Source organism: Blennius ocellaris (genome assembly GCF_963422515.1).
Source record: "Blennius ocellaris genome assembly, chromosome: 5".
Classification (NCBI taxonomy): Eukaryota; Metazoa; Chordata; class Actinopteri; order Blenniiformes; family Blenniidae; genus Blennius; species Blennius ocellaris.
In genome coordinates this window covers 18,920,499-18,944,136 of record NC_137654.1, presented here as the reverse complement: position 1 = coordinate 18,944,136, position 23,638 = coordinate 18,920,499, and the positions used below count along the sequence as shown (strand labels likewise).

Sequence of the window (23,638 nt, the reverse complement as noted above, 5' to 3'; positions counted from 1 at the left end):
TATTTTAAGTGATGTATATTTGGTTGATTAAATGTGGCTCTCTGATAATATGATAAAAAAAGATGGAAGTTGAACTGGAGTGCTGATGTATCGCAGCAGGGTGAGTTTCAGCACCATGGACAGAGTCGGTCTTTGCAGCAGGTTGCTGAACCTAACAGAGCCGTGTTCTGTGTATTAAGTCTGTCCTGGATCACAGACGCCTTGACTCACCCTGGCCTTTTATCTGGTGGGAAAGAAGCCCAGCTTTTCTTTTCTTTTTTTAATCTCCGTACTACCAATTACACAATGAGGAAAGCACAATGTGCAAATCTAGTTATTGATACAATTAGCCCAGACATGCATGTGCACCAAAAGATCCAATCCAGTCACATTAGAATATTTTAAAGAACTGTGGACAGCGCAGATCACAGTCGGTTGTCCTGGTTGACTGAGTGGTCTCTAAAAACCTTTTAATTAACCCCGGTTCATCACATGGGCCACCTGTTCTACAACCAGCTAATGTTTAATACTGTGCAGCCGCATCATTGTGGTAATTTAGGCAAAACCTGTATGATCACTCAGGTGCTTCAGTAAGTGGATAAAATGTTTTGTCAACAGTTTTCCTACCTGGTATTGTCTACAATAGCCGTGGTTCCAAACCTGAGGTTCCGGGACCCTCTTGGCAGGGCACCAGAGATCACAGTGGAGGATTTGTTGCTTTGTATTTTCTGAGGCGTTCAAAATGAGATTTGGAAATGACAAAGAAAATCAGAATTAGATGCAGAATAGAAAAGGGGTTCTGCATCATGTGCCAGTGAAACAGGGTTGGGAACCTGCCTTGAACACGTCACAATAGATAAAGCAGTTTTAGGAAAGTGCACATGAGTTTTTATGTTGTTTTACTGGACAAATATGACTGAAAAACACAAACATTACACAATGAAATTTCATCTCTGAAATGACAGTCAGTATATCTGTTTGACCTTGTGTCCTCAGAGTGTTTTCCTTGATATGCATGAAATGGCTATTGACACAGTTATCCCATGGTGTAATGATAAATAGGTCCATGTAACTGGCATGTCTGGCCTCTTTAAGCACATCCATATGTCCATGACAAATGAGGTTACCGGACCGTCATCGCACTGGCTCGTGTCTGTACAGTCACAAATCGAGCTGAAGACTGCGGTTCGTTCTGGAGCTGCATCCTCTATTTTAGGTCCAGGACATGGACAAATAAAACTTTTAAAACAATAGGATGTTTGAAAAATATCAAGTTATTTTTAACTCCATGATATAAATTCCCTTGAGGAGTTGCAGCTTTGCACTCGCCACTGTTTACTGTGACTCCCTCTTCTCGTTAGATTGGCTTGTTGTTGTGAGACCCAAACCATCGCACACTTGCCTCACTGCTCACTTGAAGGAATCCAGACGTGAGTGGTTTCCTCACTGTGTTGAGAATGTGTTGAGAAATGACAGTGCTAATAGTGGTGAATTGTACTGTTCCTCTGTGCGCCTCCCTTTGTCTCTCCTGCTTGGAGACGCTGCTTCGCTCTGCTCCCTGCAGAGCGAAGGAAGCCTGGTGGAAATGAGCTATCAGCCTCTGCATCGAGCGCATTCACACCCAAAGTGAATGCAGTGTGTTTTTACTCTCCTGTGTTCTCTCCGCTCACTCAGGACCACACTGAGGATCATTTGTATACGTTTTTTTAAGCACTGACCCAAATCAGTGGAAATGAGATGGATATATTTCACACTATCTCAGTCGTCCATAACAAGCCTTGTCAACCGATCCTGGCCAGCTCACCTGTACATAAATTCTTTACCGGCAGTTTCCAGATGAGCCATGATGATTCATATTGACACGCACCATTAGTAAAATGAATTATTAAGGATTTATTAAGTAATGGCTTTGTATTTTAATTGGGGACATCTTTAAAATTGTTTATTGTCACATTGGCTGACCTTTCTGTTCCTTTGAAAGTCGGTCCAAACACAGCTGCCTGGCACTCTTTTGCCAGCAGGGCTTAAAAGTGTACTTTTATAATGAAAGCAACTCCTCGACAAGCAGCATTTTTGAAGTTGTCAAAGGAGCTGAATGGGTCGATAGAATCCTGCGGTTTTGTGAGATGAATATGCAGGAGCAGCCCAAAAGATCAAAGGTTGAACCAACACTTCTATTGACTGATTGGTGGGAGCTTTCTGACAGGGTGGGAGATTTCTTAAAATTGGACAAATGGGAACGAAGCCCAAAAGTTAACTACCAACTGGATGTCTTCCTGGACACATTCAGCATCTCTGCTTCTTCCTCTGCTTATTGTTGTTAGGAGAACAGATTGGAGTGACATTTTCTGAGGATCACCCTATTGTGTGGGTGACAGGAAAAGCACTTTTAGCAGCTACATTTTGAGCCCACTGGGTGGACGTGATGGCTCCTGTGAGGCTTTCACAGTTGGTCAAAGATAGTCCATCTTTTTTCGGTTAAATTGCAGAGGCGTGTCTGTGTATAAATGTGTTGTGCATACATGGCCGTGTGCGTGTGTCGGACTAAAAATATAATGAATATTTTGAGTGGTTTTGCTCAAGCACTGGGAGCCATTTCCAGTATTCACAGTCAATTATGAGACTGTCAACCTTTGCAAAAACATATGAAGAGGACAAATTTGCACTCAACAATTCCTCAGCTTGAACCACATTTTTTTGTATCTGTACCTGATTGACAGTTTAGCAGCATTTAAATTCAGTTGTGATGACAGTCAATTTGTTGCTTGAAATGAAACGGGGAAAAAAACATGCAGTTTTGCAAGGGAAACTTATACTTTAGTCTGAATTTGACTCTGACTGTTCAGTTGAAAAGAAATTGAGGACAACATCACAGAAAAATACTTAACTTTTATAACCGGGATCTCTAGAGGTATAAGAAGTTATAATGAAAATCGTGATTCACTTGAAGATGAACATTTGAGAGGCTTCTCTGTCTTTTGGGCCTGGAGGGTTTACATTAGGACAAAAATAAAAGATGTTTTCTGTTTTGTGTCTAAAATAGTTTTTATTCTGTATTGCATAAAAGTTGTCGTACCAGTGCATGAAGAGCAAGGGACTCATTACTTAGGGTGAAAATATTTGTCATGAGTCAAAGTATTTTTTTCAGTCATTCTTGAGCAAGCCTTTACTGCAGACTTTGTTAAAACATGAATTCAGATAAGCCTTAAGAAGCCTGATAATGAACCACTCATTTCAACCTTGTGATATTGGAGCAGAGTCATCCATAACATATGGACCTATGGTGCACCAGGTTCAGGATTCGACACTACAGTACTGCATATATGACTATTGACTTGATTACACTAGTGGATGGATGGATGGATGGACGAATGACATTATGCACAGAATAAGAGTGTTTCCTGTCCCAACAAACCTCAAATCAGTCGCCGTCTAACTGTGATGCATTTACTCATCTACATTACTTTAAACAATCTTTCATCAGAGAATGAAAACAAACTGAGTTCTTAGTTTTCCTTGTTGTTGTTGCAGCTACAAGCACAACCGCCCACTCGCCCTCATTCTCAACAACCAACATATGGTAATGAACAAGGGCCTCAGGCACTTCCCATTGGCTGCCGGCCTCACTGACATCATTTCACTATCTTAATGCCAGTAGCCCACACGCTGGTGTTTCACATGTTGGCTGTAATCACTCCGATGATCTGGAGGCTTGACCTTTGCAGACTCACGTAGCTTTGCACCGCAAAACTCTGTTCTCCCAGAACTGAGTTTCACTCGTGAACAAGTCCCAGTCCACAACACGCGATTAGACTGACTCATTTAGCAAATTAGCACAGTGTTTTGCGTCGTTCAGGCCAGAACGTTCTAAGCAGGGTTAATACGGGATGTTCTGCTGTGTTTTTTTAGAGGGATTTTGATTTTTGATGTACTCATTTACTATGTTGTGAAATGAGGAGGTTTTTCTTATAGCGTGGCTTTTATAAATCATCATTTCCTCTACTCTTCATGAAGGAAAAAAAGTAGACAATGGGAAATTCAAACATATGAGGCCTCTATGTTTTCAGCGCTGGTTGTGGATCTTTCTTCCTGATAAATTCACAGTAATGGAACCAAAACTCATGAATGACCATGAACTCATAAATAATTAAATTATTTACATGTGTTGATATTCAGGTGCAGGTTACTCATCAGTTATGCAGAAGTATCTGCTGTAATTTCTACAGACACCAGTGTCCGTACAGTAAGAAAATACACCTTCTTCATTAAAGAAAGCTTCCTCAGTTGGTGTCTCAATTCATACATGATATTCAGCTCTGTGCAGAGTAGACCTTGTTCTTTGTCGAGTATGAACTGAGTCTCTACGAGAACAGTCTCGTCATTATTTCTGCTTTTCCTCCTGTGGCTGACCACTGCCATGCCTTTTCGCACTACTGCCATCGTACGCAGTTTCATCCCTTCTGTGGATTGTTAGCTGTGCGTCCTGACTGTGGCCGGGCCCTGGAGGCAGCGGGGCAACAGACAGATGGCAGCACAGTTGTAAAGCCAAGGGGGTAAAAGTGAGGAGGTTAGCTGGCGTGGCAGCGGGTGAGGAGGGGGTTCCTTTCAAGGGCACATTGTGCGTTAGGTGAGAGGAGTGAGGTGGTTGGGGCGAGAACCAGGGCACTGTAGCGTCTGCAGTTATGTTTGGAGTTAGGTCTGATGTTATTTATAGCTCTCATGCAATGGCACAGGCTTTTGTTCGTTACTGTTTGTTTGGATGTAGGATTTCCTGTAAAAGTGTCAAAAAGCTGAATTTCTCTCAAGTAAAATTGTAATAAAAATAATAAGGTAATAAGTTGAACATGTACGACAGTCACAGACTCACTATTAAGACTGACCCAATATTTTTTTCATTTAAAGCATCTAAATAGAAATGTGCTTTATATTGGCTGTAGATCCAAGAACAAGGATGTTTTATAGCATCACATTGGGAAATATAACATTGAAGCAGCAGTTACGACTGCACATTTACAGCATGAGAGTTAGGCGGGCTCAGGTGGTGGGAATCAATGTAAGCAATATGGAGGCAGTGCCCATCCCCTCACACTGAAAATCCCTGCTCAAGAGGAAAACTTGCTTTCTGCTGTTTTCTCCAGTCATTACATTCATGCCATAAACAAATATTTGAGAATATATCAGCCGCTAAAACATTTTTTTTCTCTTGTTTTCATGTGCAAGAGCAACAGAAGTAAAAGTTTTTGTGTGATACAGACCAGACAACTGTTTTAACGCAGCTTGAACATTTTATGATTTGCATTACTGCATCGTCTGACTGCTAATTTCTTTTGACAGTTTCAAACACCTGCTCATAATGTAAGATGCTGCATATTTGATTTAGTCAAAGAATGCAAACTGTCATTGGTATCATTTGTGTCCTGCTACGTTAATAGTGGAGTGCGATATTATTCTGATTTGTTATTCAAAACAAACTCAGTGAGCTTTCGAAACACAAGTGTGCTCATAAAATAGGTTTATCGGGTGATTCAGGAGAGCAAGGCTTCTTTTTTTTTCTCACAACAATTTTGTTCTGAAACTGTGCTGCTGATATGTATGTTAATATCATTCATTGCAACATCTGAACAGGCCACAAACAGGTTCAGATTTGTGTTCTTGGTTCATCCATATCCATTATCTTCATGGTTGTCAGTATCAAAGCAAAAGTAATGACTGAGCAATACTCTATTATTGACATAGCATTTATAAAGGTAACTTTTATTTTTACACTTCCCGCAGTTTAGGAGAAAACATCTCCTTGTTAGGTTGGGGTCACTTTGAGCACCAGGTTTGCTAAGTGTGTTTATGTCAGGAGAGTTCCAGTGCTTCTGTGCTGAGAAGCTGGTTAAGTGGGGTGTGGTCCCAGGTGGCGCACTAAAGGCGATCTGTTTTACTTTTCTTGCCAGTTCACATTATCATATTGTCGTGATTATTCCACTCATAAATCTTTTCTGAATCCAAACTGCATCAATGCTGCATCAAATGAAATTAGTTAGACTTGTCTGCAATCCTGAGGTCAATTATGATTCTTAAACAAATGTTGTTGTTTTTTTACGAGAGTTGTAATCTCTCTGGTGTAAAGCTGTGACAGGACCACCTGACAAGAGCTATAGTGTATATAGGCGTGGATAACAGAGGAATGAAATAGACTATTGGTCCCCTGCATGACACATGGATTTGATTAATCCTATTTGTATTAGCATATTAATTAGAATTTGCACATCATGGCCACATGGTGCGTGTAGTCGATTCATGCCTATGTGACACACATTTCGGTGCACCCTCCAGCAGATAAAAGAAATATCCCTGTAGATGCTTGTTGTTGTTTTTTCACCCAATTCCTGAGCTCCATCCAGACTTCTGTCATTTTCTTTGAGTAACCACCCCTTCTATGAAAAATGAAGTGTTACTTGATATGCATTATAAATAGCCACCCCGTGATTGGACGAAGCCAGATTCTCCTGCAAGCTCTTCCGTATAGCAACAGCCCCCTCCCACTTCTCCTTCTCGCCTCTTCTCCCTGGAATCCCCCTTCTCTCCTCCTCCCTCGCTCCCTCCCTCCCATCTCCTTCCCGCTTTCAAAGCGCAGACAGATCTCGTCCTCCATGTGGCTTCACCATCTACCCACAATGCACTGGGTGCAGCCACTGGCTTTAGATGTGACGGTGGTGCCTGTGCAGGGGGGCTTCTCTCTCTCCTCCCCTTCTCTGAGCCTGACTCGCTCCGCCTCTCCTCCACCCCCCCCCCCCCCCCCCCCCCCCCTGGCTCCCACTGCTGCGGCAGCATCTGGATGTGGTCGCCATAGCAACAGCAGTGGGCCTGACCCCACCTCCTCCCCCTTTCTCTCCTCTCCCCACACACTCACACACACACAGTCTCTCTCTTCCCCTCACACAGACACAACCCCCCACCCCCTCCTCCCTCCTCCCTTCTCCCCTTCTCCTGTTAAGCTTTTTTTTTCCTCCTTTCTGGGTGCGTTTCCTTCCAGCTTGACCTGGATTCTGCGTGCGGCGCCACGTCTGGCTCACTGCATGTGTGACAGTAGTGATGATGATGGGTGTACATGGTCAACTGACCTGTTTCCAAGAACCTTTAGGGCCAAACATCCAGCTACAAATGAACTCCTTCCATCTCATCTATTCTATTTCACTTCTCCCTCTTTCTTCTGTCACTTATTCTCTTTGTCTTCTCGGCTTACTATTTACTCTTTGTTGACACCATCCTTTCCTTCCATATGTGTATTGTTTTTCCTCTTCTATTTTTCTCCTGTGCTTTGTCTCATTTCTCACTCTTTCATCTCTCCTTTCCTGATTTTCTGTCCTTTCCTTGTTCACCATCTTTTCTGCACACTCCTCCCCCAATCACCACCAGCATCCACTTTCACCATGTGCTCTAGAGATGAAGCAAGCATTTCAAAAAAGAGGCATGAACCAGAGTCAGCTTTATCCTCCCTCCTCCATCACTGTGCTTCACGTCACACAGAGCAAATCCTAACACCCCCCCCCCCCCCCCCCCCAAACCTCCTCCATCCCAAACCCTTACCTCCTCCTCCTTCTTGTTTAAACAAAGATATGTGCCTGGAGAAGGCAAATATCGCTTCTTTTTTTTTGTCACATTGACGCATGTAGCGCTTAAAAACAGGGCATTTATTGTACATTTCTGCATTCTAGTTATACACAGGAAGCCCAGCAGCACTGTGCGTACATGGATCTGTACACCGTATCTGATATGAGCCGTAACCGTGATTCATTCACATACAACTTTCAGTTGAATGCACAAAAAGGAGCAGGGAGAGTAGCAAAGTGGGAACAGCTCATCCATCACATTAGATGAATTATAGATAAATTAAAGCCTTGAACTGTACCTTGCCTGGGTTGCTTCACTTCTTTAAGATATAGCAGCATTTCATTGAGAAGTAGTTTTCTTATTGCTAATTCATTATTCATTCTTATCAGTTTTGTTGTTTGCCTTGTCCTAATTGTGTACCACTTTCAATATCAAATGTTTAATGTGTTTAATGTGAGCGCGTGAGGTCAAAACAGCCGTGGTAACAGAGTAACACACAGATATGAACCACATCTTGTGGTTTTGTTGGACTGAAGAAAAAAACACAAGCTGCACGCAGGCCATCTATATCATATATCATTTAGGTTATTCTGTATATATGGTGTGTCTGCTGAGATGAATGCAATGCTGAATGTGAGAATGGCTGCCTGTGTTTATTGTATGTCTACTGTGTGTTTTTAGCTACACCGCAATTTCGTTGTGCAATTTTATTGTACAATGACAATAAATGCTTCTAATTCTAATGGGTCCGTTTTGTAGTTAAGCGTGTATTGTTGATGCAGAACATGAAAGACATGGATGGATGGATGGATGGATGGATGACCGGAAACTGACATAATTTTTCTGGGAAAGACTTGATCTTAGCCCACCTGTTAAGGGAAATCTTCTTTTTGTTGTCTCATAATCCAGGTCTATATGTGGTTCCATATTTCCCTTCCAAATTAAGGCTGTGAGAGATTTTTATTTTGAAATATGATGTTGGGCTCAGAGGGAAGCAAGTCGCTGGAAAATGACAGCCGTGAGGGAGTGCGCCTTGATCAAATTAGTCTTTCTAATTCAATCTGTTCACAGCACTTGGACTTCATCACAGTTCATTCAGTAAGGTGTGCCTACTAATTGAGTTCTTGTATCCCTCTCCATCCACACTCTTTAATTTGTCATCTCTTTCTATCCCTTCCTGTCTTTGATTCTGTTCAACCCCCCCCCCCCCCATCCCCCTAAAATCTGTCCATCCTTTTGGGGCCATCCTCTCTTGTCCCCTCTGTGACTGCAGTTGAGTTGGTGGACCAGCAGAGGGTGCTGAGAACAGGCTGCTTGGTGAGCGGGGTGCACACTCCACCAATCCGACGCAACAGCAAGCTGGCCAGCCTGGGTCGCATCTTCAAGCCCTGGAAATGGAGGAAAAAGAAAAACGAGAAGCTCAAGCAGAGTTCCACAGGTACAGAGGGAGATGATCCACATTCACACAATCAAAGTCATCACGACAAACGAATGAGGCCAAGAAAAGAAGCGGCAAAAAGAAGCGGTACAATGATGCAAGAGAAGAGGTCCTTCTTGCTGCATCCACAAACTGTTGATGTTCAACGGAGAACACGTTTTATTTAATAATTAGTTTATATTCATCAGAGCCTATCCAAGATCAAAGAAATTTAGAAATGCAAAAACCTCAAAACTTGTATAATGTATTGTTACTTTGTTACACTTTGTGAAAATATGTTTAGAGCAATAACCGACCATTAAATTACTATGTGAAAAAGTTTCTTGATATCATATCAAAGGTAGTGTGACAGCATGATCAGCTGATGTCATAGTGTGTAATTGTCATCTGCGTGTGTATGTATCGGTGTGTTACCGATCCACTTTTTTGGTCGGTCGCTGCTGTGCTGCAGCATTGTGGTCAGTAAAGTCTTATTTTTATCAATACATCTTATTAAAAATAATTACAACTACTATGAAAAATACAATAGCGTTTTACTTTTACTCCATGCATTTGGATGGAAATATTGGTGCATTTTACGGGCATAACAATGGCTCGTCATGTTTTAAGTCTATAGATGATGATTTGAGTTACGATGAGCTGCAACTGATAACAGTTATTCATCCTGAAGGTGCAGAAGTTAACAAATTGAAGGCTGATACAGTGACAAAAACGATCAAATGAAAAATTACTTCCAAAAAAACAAGTGTTTGAAACAGCCCAGTAAATAGTGTCTCTAAATGTATCATTGCAGTAACAATTGTTGTATTTTCAGTTTGAACACCACCTACTAAAGTACATTTCTGAACCTGTAATCTTAATTTGGGAGTTGAGAAAGTTTTTTTTGTTTTTTTGTAACACAACTTCTATTTTTGCCTGTCATGTGATTGTTTTACTCTGCCCCTCCAATTCATCCCTCAGTCACCTTGTACGTCTGCTTTAAAAAGCAGCGGTGCGTTTGCTGAACCCAGGCCTAAATATGATGCTCTTGCTGTAATGGAGAGAGGCATTGAACTCAAGGTGACTTCAACCCACAATGTCATTTAGGAAAATCCCAGTTGGTCACATTGGACGTCTGTTGCACAGTTTTACCTTGTTTGTTAAATAGTGTGTGACCACTGGTAGAGACGTGGGCAGAAACTTAAAACCCCTCAACTTTTTTTCATTTAGCTTGAAATAGAATTTTTAAGAACTGACTGAGGATAAGGTTTTTGATCCTTTAAAAACAATTCACTATTTTCAGTATTCCACACAATCCCTCCTTCCTTCAACCTTTTCTGTTCTCCGTTCACAGATGTAGCATTATCCAGTGGTCTTTTATGCCACGATCCAAACTCCCCCACCCAGGGATGCTGCTCAGATGGTGCGGTCCTGCTTGGAGGATTCGGGGGTCCCTTGAATCCAAACCTCACGGTCAGCAGTGTGGAATACCTTGGTCCTGAGGAGGACCACCCCTCTTCAGGTAGGATAGAAGTTTTCACTTGAAGTTATGAGGTTGATGTTGATTGAATGCGGTTGCTGAAACCACGTGAAGAAAATGCTTGAAAGAAGTTTATAGTGTTTCTTCCTGCTGCTGTTATACCTGAATGATTGCTTTGTGAATGTTTTTTTCTGAGTCAGTGATTACTTGCAAATATTGAGCATGTTTGAGCCGGTGCTTTTCAACCTGTCAGCCTTTGCTATCTGCTGTAGTGGTTCCTTTGTTGAAAAGCATCTAAATGAAATTAAAATTGATATGGTGCATCATGGACATTGAGAGCCAATCGATAACCTTTTGTTTGTTTAAATTGGGAGAGTTGGATGAGGAAGACATTGAAACCTGCTGGACAGTGGCTCCAGTGAGGATTTGGGGAAACCCACAATGCTATTTCTCAGACAAAATTACTTTTATGCATTAACCAATAGAGGGCATCAAAGACAAGTGACTTCAGGTCTCCGCTATCTTATAGGGACTTGTACTGGGATGTACTGAAACGAGTGTCATTATGTCATTATTTCATAATAGTTGTATCATAAGACTTTTGAAAGACCTAAGACAATTCTTTTAATTTTAGACTCAACCTTGTTTTATGTTTCTAAATGATCTGCCTTTACATTTTGTGTGAGTGAGCCACGATGTAACAGCACTCATCATCTGAAAGCCCTTGCATTTAAAGATACCTTTATTTCTCACTTTCAGTTAGCTCACAAAATAATTGTCGTGTTTTAATACTGTTCTTCAGTCGCCGCCCCTCTTCATGACTGTGAACGAGTGGAGGAGAATGTACGACAACAGGAGGAGGATGGAGATGAGGAGGCGCACCCTGCTGGGGATTTACCGGAGGGGCTGCAGGACATGGGGGAGCAGATGGAAGAACGAGCGGAGGAGGAGATTCCTCCGGGAACGTCCCCACCACAAGTACCTCCAAAACATTTGCCCCAGCTGAGTGGTGATGGTGAGTCCCTAGGCGTTAAGTATTGTATCATTATTTTGGGGCTGATGACCAGAATTCCTACTTTCTTCCTCTCTTGTCAGATTCAGGCCCGGTGTCACTTCCTGCTCACCTGCCCAACTCCTACCTCCCCAAGGAGCCTCCACCCAGGCCCACAGAAAGCATGGCTTCAATGGCCCTGCCACTACGAGGGCCCCTGGCCAACTCCTCAGGGTCCCCACATCTTGGCAATATGATGCATCCTCCTATGCCCCCTAGCTGTATAATGGAGGAACTGCAGAGAGCCTTCGCTTCCAAGAACAGACAGGAGAGGTGAGTCTTGGAGCTGGCCCCTCGTGTCTGTTTACATAAGATGCTGCCTTAACACCATCAATATTGGATCACTGCCATCCTCTATTCTTTTTTTTTTACAATTTACATCATGCATCATCAACAACATTTGTCAACTCTGCGGTATATTGTCACTTGATCAACTAACAGAGTGCACAAATGGCTCTGGATTATACCCCCCCCCCCCCCCCCCCCCTTAGATGTATAAAATATATATTTTAAAATAATAATCACAATAATAATGGCCTTGATGTTTGGTAGTGAGCATGTAAGATGCTGGTTGCTCGTTTTATTTTGAAGACATTTGAAGGAAACGACTTAAATTGTAACACACATTTTCAAAAGCTTTTAATAAAAGAGACATTTTGAGTTGCGACAGAGATGACAGGGTCCTGATGTCTCTTTTGTATATCGATGTTTTCATCTATTTGGTACCTTGAAGTAACCAGTAGTGCTCCATCTGCTGGTCCCAGTCCATAAATCACAACAGGCACCTCGAACAACAACATTCTGAAATCATCAGCATGTGAAAGGAAACAAGCAGTTACAGTTACACCCTGTTTCTCTTGATGCATTATATCATAGCCATTATCCTTGTCTGCATCATACGGTTGTAAAAAATATCTATTCAACTTTTTAAAACAGATTGAATTGCCTGTTACTATTCACATGTAAGAATATTTACCTTTATATATCTATTGAGTGAAAGTTATTTTTCTTTTCCTCTAACTGTGTTTTTTTCTTGTCTTCTGTGGATTATTTTATTATCTTATTTTTCTTTTCTGGAAAACACATTCCAGTCTATGTGCGACATTAAGATAACTCAGGCTTACAGTGACATTATTTCAATATAATACTTGGCACTGATAGAATGAGTGTATATAGTGTTTTTTTTAACGCTACGACCATATATAGTGCAAACATATTATAGATAGTTGATCAGTCATGGTCATCCTTTTCTTTAAAGTCTCAATATAGTTAATGAAATTGTCCCTAAATATACTCAATAAAGTATTGATTTGTGGAAAAGCTCTTTTAAAAGAGTTCCTGTTTCACTCTTGGGATTGTTTTCATGAATCCATGGCGTGTCCTTGTCCCCATGTCTCCTCAGTGTCCATGAGGGGTGTGAGCAGGGCTCGCCCCCGCGGCTGTGGTGTTCGGACGGACGGCTCTCGCGCTCCTGCAGCTCCGAGAACCAGCACACGTTGCCCTTCGGGGGTGGCTGTGTGGGAGGTGGGGGGTCCGACTGGCCCAAGAAGGAGGCGGAGGAGAACAAGGAGAACGTGCGGCTGGACCAGTGCTTCTCCAACACCTCAGGCCTCCCCACAGACCTGGATGGCTGGAACGACTCTGTGATCTCCGGTGAGTCTGGGGTGTGCAGCTCCATTTCCACAACTTCCAGCCAAGTTTTTAAAGATGATAAATTCAATATTTCAGTTTAAACTAAACCACCAAGAAACAGAGTCCACAATAACAAAGCACAAAACCACACACGTGTTTAAATTAGCTGGTATAAACGAATTTCTGTTTTTGCTAAAGAACAGACAATAAAGTTTCTATCGGTCTTCTATCTATCTTCTATCTAATATCCTGAATTAAAAGTTATTTGATGTGCCTGCATGTGCAATTTAAAACTTAAAAACATGTCTTATTTTATCAATTTTATCTGAGAGTAGAAATCCTTAACGACTGTATGAAAATTACTTGTGATAGTTGATACAGTGAACTTAATTCCTGTTGCACACAGAGAGTGTGTCATAACTGGTGTACATACAGTGAAGTATCCTTCAAATATATGATATTGAAGTTATTTTAAAGTTGATACTGCCCTAAAACTTTGTGTTTATGTGAGTATTACTGTTAGAAAATAAAAAAGCAAGAAATTCTCAGAGAAGTCTGCGCCGAGGTTGACAGCAGGTCAGTGTCTTCGATGACTTATTGTGTGTTTGCGTGGTTGCAGGCACACTTCCTCGCAGGTTAAGGAAGGAGTTGCTGGCTGTCAAACTACGAAACAGACCTAGCAAGCAGGAGCTGGAGGACAGGAACATCTTCCCGGTGAGGAGCGATCAGGAGCGCCAGGAAATCCGCCAGCAGATTGAGATGAAACTGGCCAAGTAAGCAGTGACATCTTCTCTAGAATTCTGCTGCTGTCAAAGCAGCTGCAACCTTTCTCTCACATGTGTTTTAGTCTGGTGTTGCTTGGACAGGCTTAAGAAACTTAACTTTTTTTTAACATGGCACATAAAGTAGGGAAGTTTGCATTTGGTAGATTATTTATTTGTTGTGAACAATTCTTTTGAAAAAACAAACATTCCACACAGGTGAGAGACTTTTGTATTTCTCATATTTTAAATAGTGCCACAATTTTAAGAAACATACATTTGTGGGATGTGCAGCTGATATGAGCGTGCAGTGAAGATAAATTATTTTTTGTTAGGTATCTCTTGGTAGTTTAGATAAAAAAATATTATTAATAAAGATCAGAATATTTTATTGAACCCAGGAGGAAATTATTTATTGTCTAAGGGCTTCTTGCAGGAATTGAAAGAGTATAATAATGTAATGAATAATGTTTGAGACCTTGGCAGGTGTAAAAATACAAATTGTACAAAATGTAGAAATAAAAAGTGATATAGAGTCCTTATACCAAGACAATTAGGCAATCTTAATGTTTTTTTCACAAACAGGAGCCTCAGTTGCATGTGGACGACACATGAACAGATGGAAACCTTCTCATCAGCACACGCTGCGACGCGAAAGTGTCACATTTGACCATTTGTTGCGAGTCGGCCAACATATTTGTGTTGTTCACACTTTGACAAACAGTCCACCCGAGCTGATCAGACACGTGTTTGATGGGTTGACGTTGGAACTGTTGACAGGTCCTGTGCAACAAACTCAAAACAAGAGTCGATGGCAATGGAAGAAGCTCTTTGGCATGGGCAAACATTCTACAATTTTAAACCATTTAAAAGGGAAATCAGCTGGTTTCCAGAAGTAGAGGATTTCTTTCTTATTCAGCGATGATTAGATTCATACCTTTCTGTGCGACAGGGCAAACATCATAAGAGATGTGGGCAAATTTCCTCCCAGGATTAAGCTTGATTGTCTCCCTGAAACAACTGCAGTGGGTGGAGGTAAAACAGAAAAGCAGATCTGAATGGATTAACTGGTCATTTTGCAAAGACTTGATTTATCTTGTGCAACCTGCTGCTGCTCAGATGAGACTGCTGGGGAGTTAAGATTCCTGACTCAAGGCCCATATTGGTTTTGGAAAGCCTCTTTATTATATTCCACCGCAGCACTTAACCATTTTAACTAAAACTGAGATGACTCCCTTTGGGGAAAATGGTGTACCTAATCAAAGCAGTGAGCTGGCCAAGTGGAGTGACATCACCAAAATGTTTTGGCACAAGAAAAATGCTCGTGTTCAGTGAGTTACTGGGTCCCCTTGAATTAGCACGATTCTCACAGTCTCTGAAGAGCAACACGTACAGACAGACACCGCTTCCAGGAAAGGCGTTGGTACGAGAAGAGCTGTATGTGCTATAAATGTTCTACGAGGACATTAATAGAACAACTTGTTTTTTTTCATACCCAACTGAGAAGCTTCTTACCCAAACACTGACAGCAGTGGTCATGTGTGTGAATGTGTCACAAGACTGAAGCCTCACTAACACCAGCGTAACAAACAGGGGCACGCCACGGCGTTACATAACCCCACAGTGCAATAACTCACAGCCGAGCTCAGAGAGCCACCCACACTTTCCCAAAGAACGAGATCTATCGCCTGTCTGTGAGACATCTAATAATACAACCTTCATCTCTATTCTTATACTCCCAGGAACAAAATGTCTTATTGTTTCAGGCGATACATGTGTAGAGGTGTTCTGAGGTTTGTAAGTAAACAGAAACAAAAAGCTTGCGTGAGCACTTGCAGGGTCAGCGTTCTGAGACAGAGGTTTCACTTGTAGCACAGAGGTGAGAAAAGCTGCGTGTTACATAAATACCGAAAACAGAAATTAGGGTTCAAGTGATTCCGTCTTTTCTGATTAAAGCTGTTGGTTTCTTTAACGATGCAGCCCAAATGAATGATTCGAGGAGAAGCAACAAGTATTTCTATTTATGTGAGCAATTTCTTGAATCGTGGCTGAATATAGCTCAGAGGAGTAGGAGGAGGAGGAGGGGGGGGAGAAGATTTCCTTGGGTATTCATACTGAATGACAAAACAATCCATCAGAGCTCCTCAAGATCTGTGCGTGACTCCCAATGTGAGGCTCTTCGGGCTCTTCTCTCCAGAAAGAGAAAACCCCCACAATTACATTTGCTGCCGATCGAGCAGAAAACCTATGGGAGATAATAACACCGTGTCTGTCTATTGTGTCAGTGATAAATGACCTTTCTATCTTTAGACACTCCCCACCTTGCGATGTACTGCAGCCGCACGCTGCCGTTTCTAATCTTAGCTCCTGACACTGTTCAATAATGCATCTCCCCATGCGCTCCCTCCTTTCCACAAATGTCGGGGAGTTATATCAGCAGAAATAATAGCAGGGGAGGAAGAAGAGGAGGAGCAGATGATGCTGGTGGGGAAGCTACTGTATTCAAAGAAGAAGAAGACAAAAGCAAAGACGTGTCCAATTTTGTCTCATTGGCATCTGAAAGAAAAGACACAAAGCTGCAGCCGCCCACACTTAGTTTTTTGTTTTTTTTTCATCCCTTTGTTTGGAGTCTTCATTCCTCCAGTGGCTATCTTAGTTAGCATTTCTATCCCAGCTCGATTTACTGCAGAACATCCTGGTTGTCAACTGGAAACTCCTTCGCTCCAACAAGCGTTTATGCGTCATTGTGGTATTCTGGGGATACCTTTAAAAAAAAAAAATCTTACTTCTCTTATAAAGTCATAGGCAGTGGGTGCAGTGAGTCAGTTTGTTATCTCAGGCTGTGATTTCTTCCCAAATAAACCGTCTTCTTGTCACCTCAGAGCAGCACAGTAATAATATCTTAAGAATCACTTGGCTTCTGTATAAGAGAACGAGATATGTGTATAATATTGACAGAGGGTTCTAATTTAATCCGCCCACCAAGAAACACAATAAGAAGGTGGTGTGTTTCTAAAAATAGCCACAGAGCTGTGTATAGAGCACACAGACCGTGTGTGCAGCACTGAAATACCCTCTCGCGTGTTACTAGGGAGAACTGAGAATTCGTGTGGGAAGACTTATTGTCTTAAAGTCACCACACGTTGTTGCTTAGCAACTCGCCGGCCCGGTCAATAATACAGTGGATATTCGCCGTGGCTTTGCAGGTTTCATTTATTTAAGATGTGATATCTCCAGAGTGGTGGCAACACTTTGTCACTATTCCTTTAATTCACAACGCTTCTTTTAAAAAAAAAAATGGCAAAGGGCCATTTCCTTCCTGATGACAGTCGGAGTTAGTGGCATTGTGTTTGATGAAAGACAGCTGTGATCAATAGAGGAACTTCACACAGGAGGTGCAAAGAAAAAAGATAATAGTGGAAATTTTCTTTTTTTTTTGCAGGGTTATTTATATGTCTAAAACACAAACGGGAATTCCAACTAACTGACTTTTAATAACTTTCCTGATGTGTGTGTGCTCCATTTGTGAATCACACTTCCCTGAAGAGAATTGACTCGGGGAATAGAGCTACTGAATTATTCCTCATGCTATTCCTGGATGTCTAGTCACTTGCGTTAATTAACAAAGACTCCCTGCTTGGCTGTTACCCATTAAGCTATACAGAAATGTGGGAAAACAGGATTGAAGAGGCGGAGCTGAGAACAACACTGTACACATCTCTTAATGCTTTATTCTACCAAGGATGTGTCATCTTAGGTCATGTTTTTTTTTTTTTTTTCTTTAAGTGTGGGGCTGGCCTCCCTGGGGATGCCTGTTGTCGGAAGCTGGAAAGCATGGTTGTTCAAATTTGAGAGGAAAGAAAGATTCGAGATAAGTACAGGGTCACACTAATATTTACTCAATTTTAGCCTCTGTATCCCAACGGCTCAGAATTTGTGTTACAGTACAAATATATCAAGAGACTTGAGATTGTATGAACATAATTTTGTTGGAAGAATAAATAATAGAATTACACTCTCGCCTTATAACCGCTAGGCCCGTGTCACGTGTGTGTCCCAGTCTCACTTTCTGTGACCTAACTTTGATCGTAGACAGAGCCGGACTTTAAAGAGTCTGGTGTTACCCGGGCTGAGGGGGTAAAGAGAGTCCCGCTGTGCAGCGGCATTCTGCCGTCTGTGTCCTTTCTACCTCTGGAGGTGAGCTGTGGTGTGTGTCACTCGCTGTCTGAAGCTGAGTCCTTTGAGCAGCTCGCATTTATTATTCATGCAAAGTACACATTCGTGGGGATCCCGGTTAGAAAATGAAAAGGACTTTGGAGACCTTTTCAGAGGCTTTGATGCTGAGGGAACTGTGCAGAACAGCTTGAATTCCATTTTGATATTCATACAAGGGTTTTATGATGGTGCTGCATGAGTCAATAAATTGAAGTAGTATGAATTATTTTGGGAATTAATACACATACCTGTATATAGGGAGGGTGCAGAGGGAGGGGTCTACCATCCCTCTGGTCAATGGATTCTCTTGTCATTATTGTAATTATTTTACAGAGGAGCAACATGTGTTTAGGCAGTGGCTGAGAGGTTATAAAGGCAGACTTTGGATCAGAAATTCATAGGTTCAATTCCTATTGCAGACAGGTCACCACTGTGGGTCCCCGTGCACGATTCTTGCCGTAATGTGTCCTCAAGTCCACGTCCTAGAAATAAGATTGGTCAATGCAGAAAAGGAAATTCCCCATGGGGATAATTAAAGTATGATTAGTTAGTTATTAGTTGCAGTTATTCTGCATTTCTTTCTGTCTGCTGTGGAGCGTAGTATCTATGTGGTGGGAGCAGGAGTGTGGAGTGTAAAGCAGGCGGAGGGTTGGAGGAGGTTGGCTGGGGATGCCTTGAGTGGGAGCCCGGTGAGTCTCCGCCCCTCTGCTGATTATGCAGGCAGTAACCAGGGAGACTGGAAGGAGGCGCGCCCATCACGACCCGCTTCAAAAGCGCCTGTGGCGAATAGTAGTGAGGAGATCCTGCGCTGCTGCAGTGGACACCAGCTTCACCTGACATGCGGCTTGCTGACACCCGCAAGCCGTCGTGGTAGAGAATCCTCAACCGAGAGATCCGCGCTGGTTATTTAATCGGGGGATTTTTCCAGATGTGGGGAGCGCCTCTGCCCAAGTACCACAGCCGCGGTTTGGATGCGAGATGGAAACATAGGGGATTCCTCTCGAGAACGCGCACCGTGAAGAAACTACAGCCGGTTTAAAGAGGATCGGACCCACCCGGAGTGGAGTGGGGGACTTGGTTCAGTGGAAATGGTACAAAACGTGGTTCTGGTGTTTCTCCGCAGGCGGCTGAGCCAGAGACCCAATGTGGAGGAGCTGGAGAGTCGGAATATCCTGAAACGTAAGTTTTACTACACATGCAGCCTCCTCTCACGGTCGTTAATTAAAACAATAAAATAAAATAAAGATGCAAATCCCGCCATAACAGGGTCGCTTCATGAAATATTTGCACTTGGATTGCATTATTTAGGAGCAAAAGGACGCATGAGTGCACACTGCCTCTCTTTACTGTAACCTGATAAATTCTTCACGACTTTTCCTACATGCATGTTGTTCAAACATATTCCATATTGCCAAAATAGTCAAGTTTGTGCTTTATTGTCTCCAGAAAGGAATGATCAGACCGAGCAGGAGGAGAGGAGGGAGATCAAACAGCGGCTCAACAGAAAGGTACAACACTGTGATGCATCTTCACTTTCATACATCCACATCTAAATCCTTGCTTCATTCAACATTCATCTAAACTTTTGTCCATTTTTTATTTTTTTTTTCGTTTCCAGCTCAACCAGCGGCCCACAGTAGATGAACTCCGAGACAGAAAGATTCTCATCCGCTTCAGTGACTATGTGGAGGTGGCCAAAGCTCAGGACTATGACAGGAGAGCAGACAAGCCGTGGACTCGCCTGTCAGCAGCAGACAAGGTGTGTGTGTGTGTATAAAACGGTCAGATCACTGGGTCCTACTGGACTTCATCACCTGCCACCAATCATTTGAATTTATTAGTGAATGAAAGTTTACAATTTAGGTCAGTCTGATTATTTCTATTTTTTTTTAATCTGTGACCCATCACTTAAGACGATCGGCATTACACACTGTTAATCAGCTTATCGCCCCCAAATCCTGTTCTCTTTATACAATTTTTTTTTTTTTTGCCCCGATTATTGCTGCTGTCACTTGGCTCAGGATGCACTTAATGATGCACTGATGTTGTTTTCTCTTCTTCCTCCTCGCAGGCTGCCATCCGAAAAGAGCTGAACGAGTTCAAAAGCACCGAGATGGAAGTGCACGCCTCAAGCAAACACCTAACGAGGTCAGTATTGTGAAGTGCATGTCTGTGAGTTGGGCAAATGTATGTTGTATTTTTAGCTCCAGTGGTCTAAATTTAGCTCATCCGGAGACCACTGGGGAGCTAAAGATAGATGGGAGAGCTTCCAAAGTGGGGAGGGGGGAGATTGTCCTCTGAAGAGCTGGAACTACCAGGCAGAGAGAGAGAGAGAGAGAGCGAGATGGTGAAGAGTGTCCTTGGCTAAGCCTGTTTGGAAAGCAGGGTCCTTGTGAGGTGTAACAGTGACCCAGAGGGAGGATGGGAGAAAATACGTGTCCAGACCACTCAATGACTAATGCTAAAAATAGAACAGAACTGATTAATGGCTGCAATAATAGCCGAGTACAATGTCAAAGTCACCCTGTGCCCCCCTTGGATCACACACCCCCCCCCCCCCCCCTCTCACACAGTGTTTCTCTTCTCCAGGTTCCACCGGCCATGAAGGTGGGGAGTTTCTTCTGTGAAGAAATGCTGAGCTCAGAAATTTTCCTGAAGCTTCTCGAAGCTGCTAAAGTGGCGAGTGTTCAAAAGAGCCTGGAGCCTCGTTGCCTCCAGCGTGTCTTTTACAATTCTTCCAGCGCCCTCGTGTCAGCAGTGTGACGGCGCGGCTAGGAGAGAGGAGATGAGGGTTGATGTTTGCGGGCGGCGTGTCCCGGCGCCGACCGGATGCCACACAGAAGCTGGCTTGTGGAAGAGACTTTGGTGGAGCCTCCCCGACTCTCAGGAAAAGAGTGGAGGAGGAGGAGGAGGAGAAAAAAAACAATCTTGTCATTCTATCATTGTTGTTTTTTGGGGGGGTTTTTGTACTAATTCATGGACTCCTTTGCCGAGGCGGTGTGAATCTGTGTCGTGGGAAGAAGTTGTGCATGTGACCAGCTTCACCTTTTCTTAACTGATGAAATAATGTGACTGTGTAGAGACGGCGTGAGGGGAGAGATTTGATATCAACTGTATATACAGTATGTCAATCAGAATGGGATTGTCAATGTCTTCACTGAAAAGAGAAATACCTTTGTAAGCTCCACTTGTCTTCAAAATACAAGGTCTTTTTTAAAAAAAAAAAGGTCATCTCATTTTTTACTATTTTATTTGGAACCCACAAAAGACTTAATATGATTAAAAAGCAGGTAAAACATCCAAGATAATTACTTTTTTTATAGCAGTTTTCAGTGCTTAAATACTTTTAACATTCATAAAGCATGAATCCTGTATTAAAAACACCAGTGTCCCCACAAACACGAACTACATTTATAAATATCAAACAACACAACACTTGTAATAAATAGTTAACACATGTAAAGGAAATATTAAGATCAGAATACACTAAACCCATGTATGTGTGTTCAAAGCAGAACTTGGTTAAATAACGCTGAATGTTAACGGTTACAGGTCAGCGGGACGACAAGCGAGGGCGTCATCGGTGAGATCATGGCTCCATTAAGGGAAAAACAAAGAATGCAGTCCTCTCTTCATGCTCTCCAGCTCCTCTCTCTTGCTACACAAGTAACAAAGGAAACATTCACAAAAAGATCACTTCATTTAACGCCGTGCACAACATCATCACAGTGAGAAATTCTCTCAGTACGGGTTGTTTTGCAACGGCGTTCAAAGAGCCATTGTTCTAAGGACATGACTGAAGGATGCAACAGTGAAAAGACGGAGAGAACCGGCCGAGTGCTTTGTCTGTCGGGTCACCTGTGTCCATATCTACTCACCATCTTAGTGAGGAGTCTGTCCTGAGCTGACTTCATGTCGCTTCTCATCAGACACATCTGAAAACAGCAGGCAGAGGATGAGGGGGGGGGGGCTTTATGGGCTGCAACTCAGTCAACAGTTTTAATGCACAGTCAGTCACAGTGACAATAGTCAGGATGGAAGACAAGCAGAGACAAAGGATTGGACCGAGCTAAGCAAAGCAAGTATTTCAAAGTTGGGGCTTTTTAGATTTACACATCTAAATTAGTGGTCACACTGGAGCAACACTGTGAAGCACAAATTAGATGTTGGCTGTGAAGTTCATGTTCCCCAAGGGTCGGACCTGGGATGTGAAGAGTCTCTCCTCAGACTCCAACCTGTGGCATGTGTTGCTCTGAAGGGTCTTTTTCAGGGTCACGTTCCTGGAGAACAAGAAACAGACGACAAGGAGCCAGTGACAGGAGGAGGACACCGATGGTAAGGAGACGAATGGAGCATTGAGTGTGTAGAAGAACCATCGACGGTCATTATTTATCAGGAACAGTAGTTAAATCTCAGTGGATGATGCGTCTCAAAAAATGAAGAGGAAAAAAAAGTCACACTGATGTGACTGATGTTTATGTCAAGACGTGACATAACATCGTCAATGAACTGCAGCTGCTGTTCCAGAACAATCTGTGACTGTTTCTTAGCTTCCTGCGCGAGCTCGCTTGAGGCCCACAACCCGTCTTTTTTTATGTTTTCTTGGGCGCGGCAGCAGTTTTTCTGCTTTTCTCCAGTCTCACATGTTCTTCCTTTACTCTTTGTGGGAATTACAAACCATGTAAATATCATTCGAATTGAAACAGTGAACACTTTACTTCTGAAGTAGCCGCGAACAAACGTAAAGTCTGGAAAATACAGGGAAGGAGGAGGTGCAGCTGTCAATCCACAATGTCACTCCAGTTATGCGTTTTTGATTTGTTTTTTACTCAATTATTGCCCTGGGGCCATTACATCACTTTGAGAAATTGAAAGAAAGGAGGGAGGCTTGACTTTGTAATAGTGGATAGACCATAGCATGTGTTTCAGGCACACACAATAACAAATATTAAATAAGCAATGGTAGCAATATGGTTGTCTTGTGTCTGAAAGTGAAACAAGTTCAGTCCTGAGAAAACCACCTCACTGCACCACGGTCCAACTGAACTACTGACAACCAGCAGAACATTACATGGTGATCAAATCAACACCACTGATGCATCAGAACAATAATTCGTAGCTTCCCCATGGGGGTTAATTCTCTAACCTATTTTAAAACGGAACTTTGCTGCTTGAACATTACTGCACACGAGAAACAATGGCTCAGTTCTCTTATTAGTTCAGTTGATTTATTTCCAGAGGTAATGGTGGCGTCCGAAGGCCTCATACAGAATAACAGCATTAATCTGTAGCCACTTTGAGTGGAGTGACATCAAACAGTAAAACTAACTGTTGCACTCAAAACTTATGAAATCAGCATCACAAAGTGTTGCAGATGACTAAAACTGCTCAGTCTGCAGACGCATTAACATTTACTTTCACTTCATACATTCGCAGAGATTGTCGCACAACTACAGTGTGTGCCACCACTATGTCTTTAAGTTGTTCTCGTAGTTTCTATA

The 23,638-nt window shown here is 42.5% G+C and overlaps 2 protein-coding genes across 2 annotated transcripts in view; one reads left to right on the top strand and one right to left on the bottom strand.

Annotated features, from left to right (window-relative positions):
• phactr3a (phosphatase and actin regulator 3a) overlaps positions 1-21,317 on the top strand; it is a gene marked incomplete at its 5' end in the record, with an annotated part of 40,683 nt that extends 19,366 nt beyond the window's left edge. Inside the window, 11 exons of the mRNA XM_080496086.1 lie at positions 8,855-9,019; positions 10,353-10,520; positions 11,281-11,493; positions 11,574-11,802; positions 12,932-13,182; positions 13,781-13,934; positions 19,261-19,316; positions 19,584-19,645; positions 19,756-19,896; positions 20,209-20,285; positions 20,727-21,317. Coding sequence (XP_080352212.1) covers positions 8,855-9,019; positions 10,353-10,520; positions 11,281-11,493; positions 11,574-11,802; positions 12,932-13,182; positions 13,781-13,934; positions 19,261-19,316; positions 19,584-19,645; positions 19,756-19,896; positions 20,209-20,285; positions 20,727-20,742 — 1,532 coding nt within the window. The 3' untranslated portion in view covers positions 20,743-21,317. The remainder of the gene's footprint in view (positions 1-8,854; positions 9,020-10,352; positions 10,521-11,280; positions 11,494-11,573; positions 11,803-12,931; positions 13,183-13,780; positions 13,935-19,260; positions 19,317-19,583; positions 19,646-19,755; positions 19,897-20,208; positions 20,286-20,726) is intronic.
• Positions 21,318-21,737: 420 nt separating this feature from the next.
• The window catches only part of sycp2 (synaptonemal complex protein 2), a gene marked incomplete at both ends in the record, with an annotated part of 16,902 nt that continues 15,001 nt past the window's right edge, over positions 21,738-23,638 (bottom strand). Inside the window, 4 exon segments of the mRNA XM_080496900.1 lie at positions 21,738-21,785; positions 21,787-21,795; positions 22,016-22,072; positions 22,339-22,417. Of these exon segments, the coding sequence (XP_080353026.1) occupies positions 21,738-21,785; positions 21,787-21,795; positions 22,016-22,072; positions 22,339-22,417 (193 nt within the window).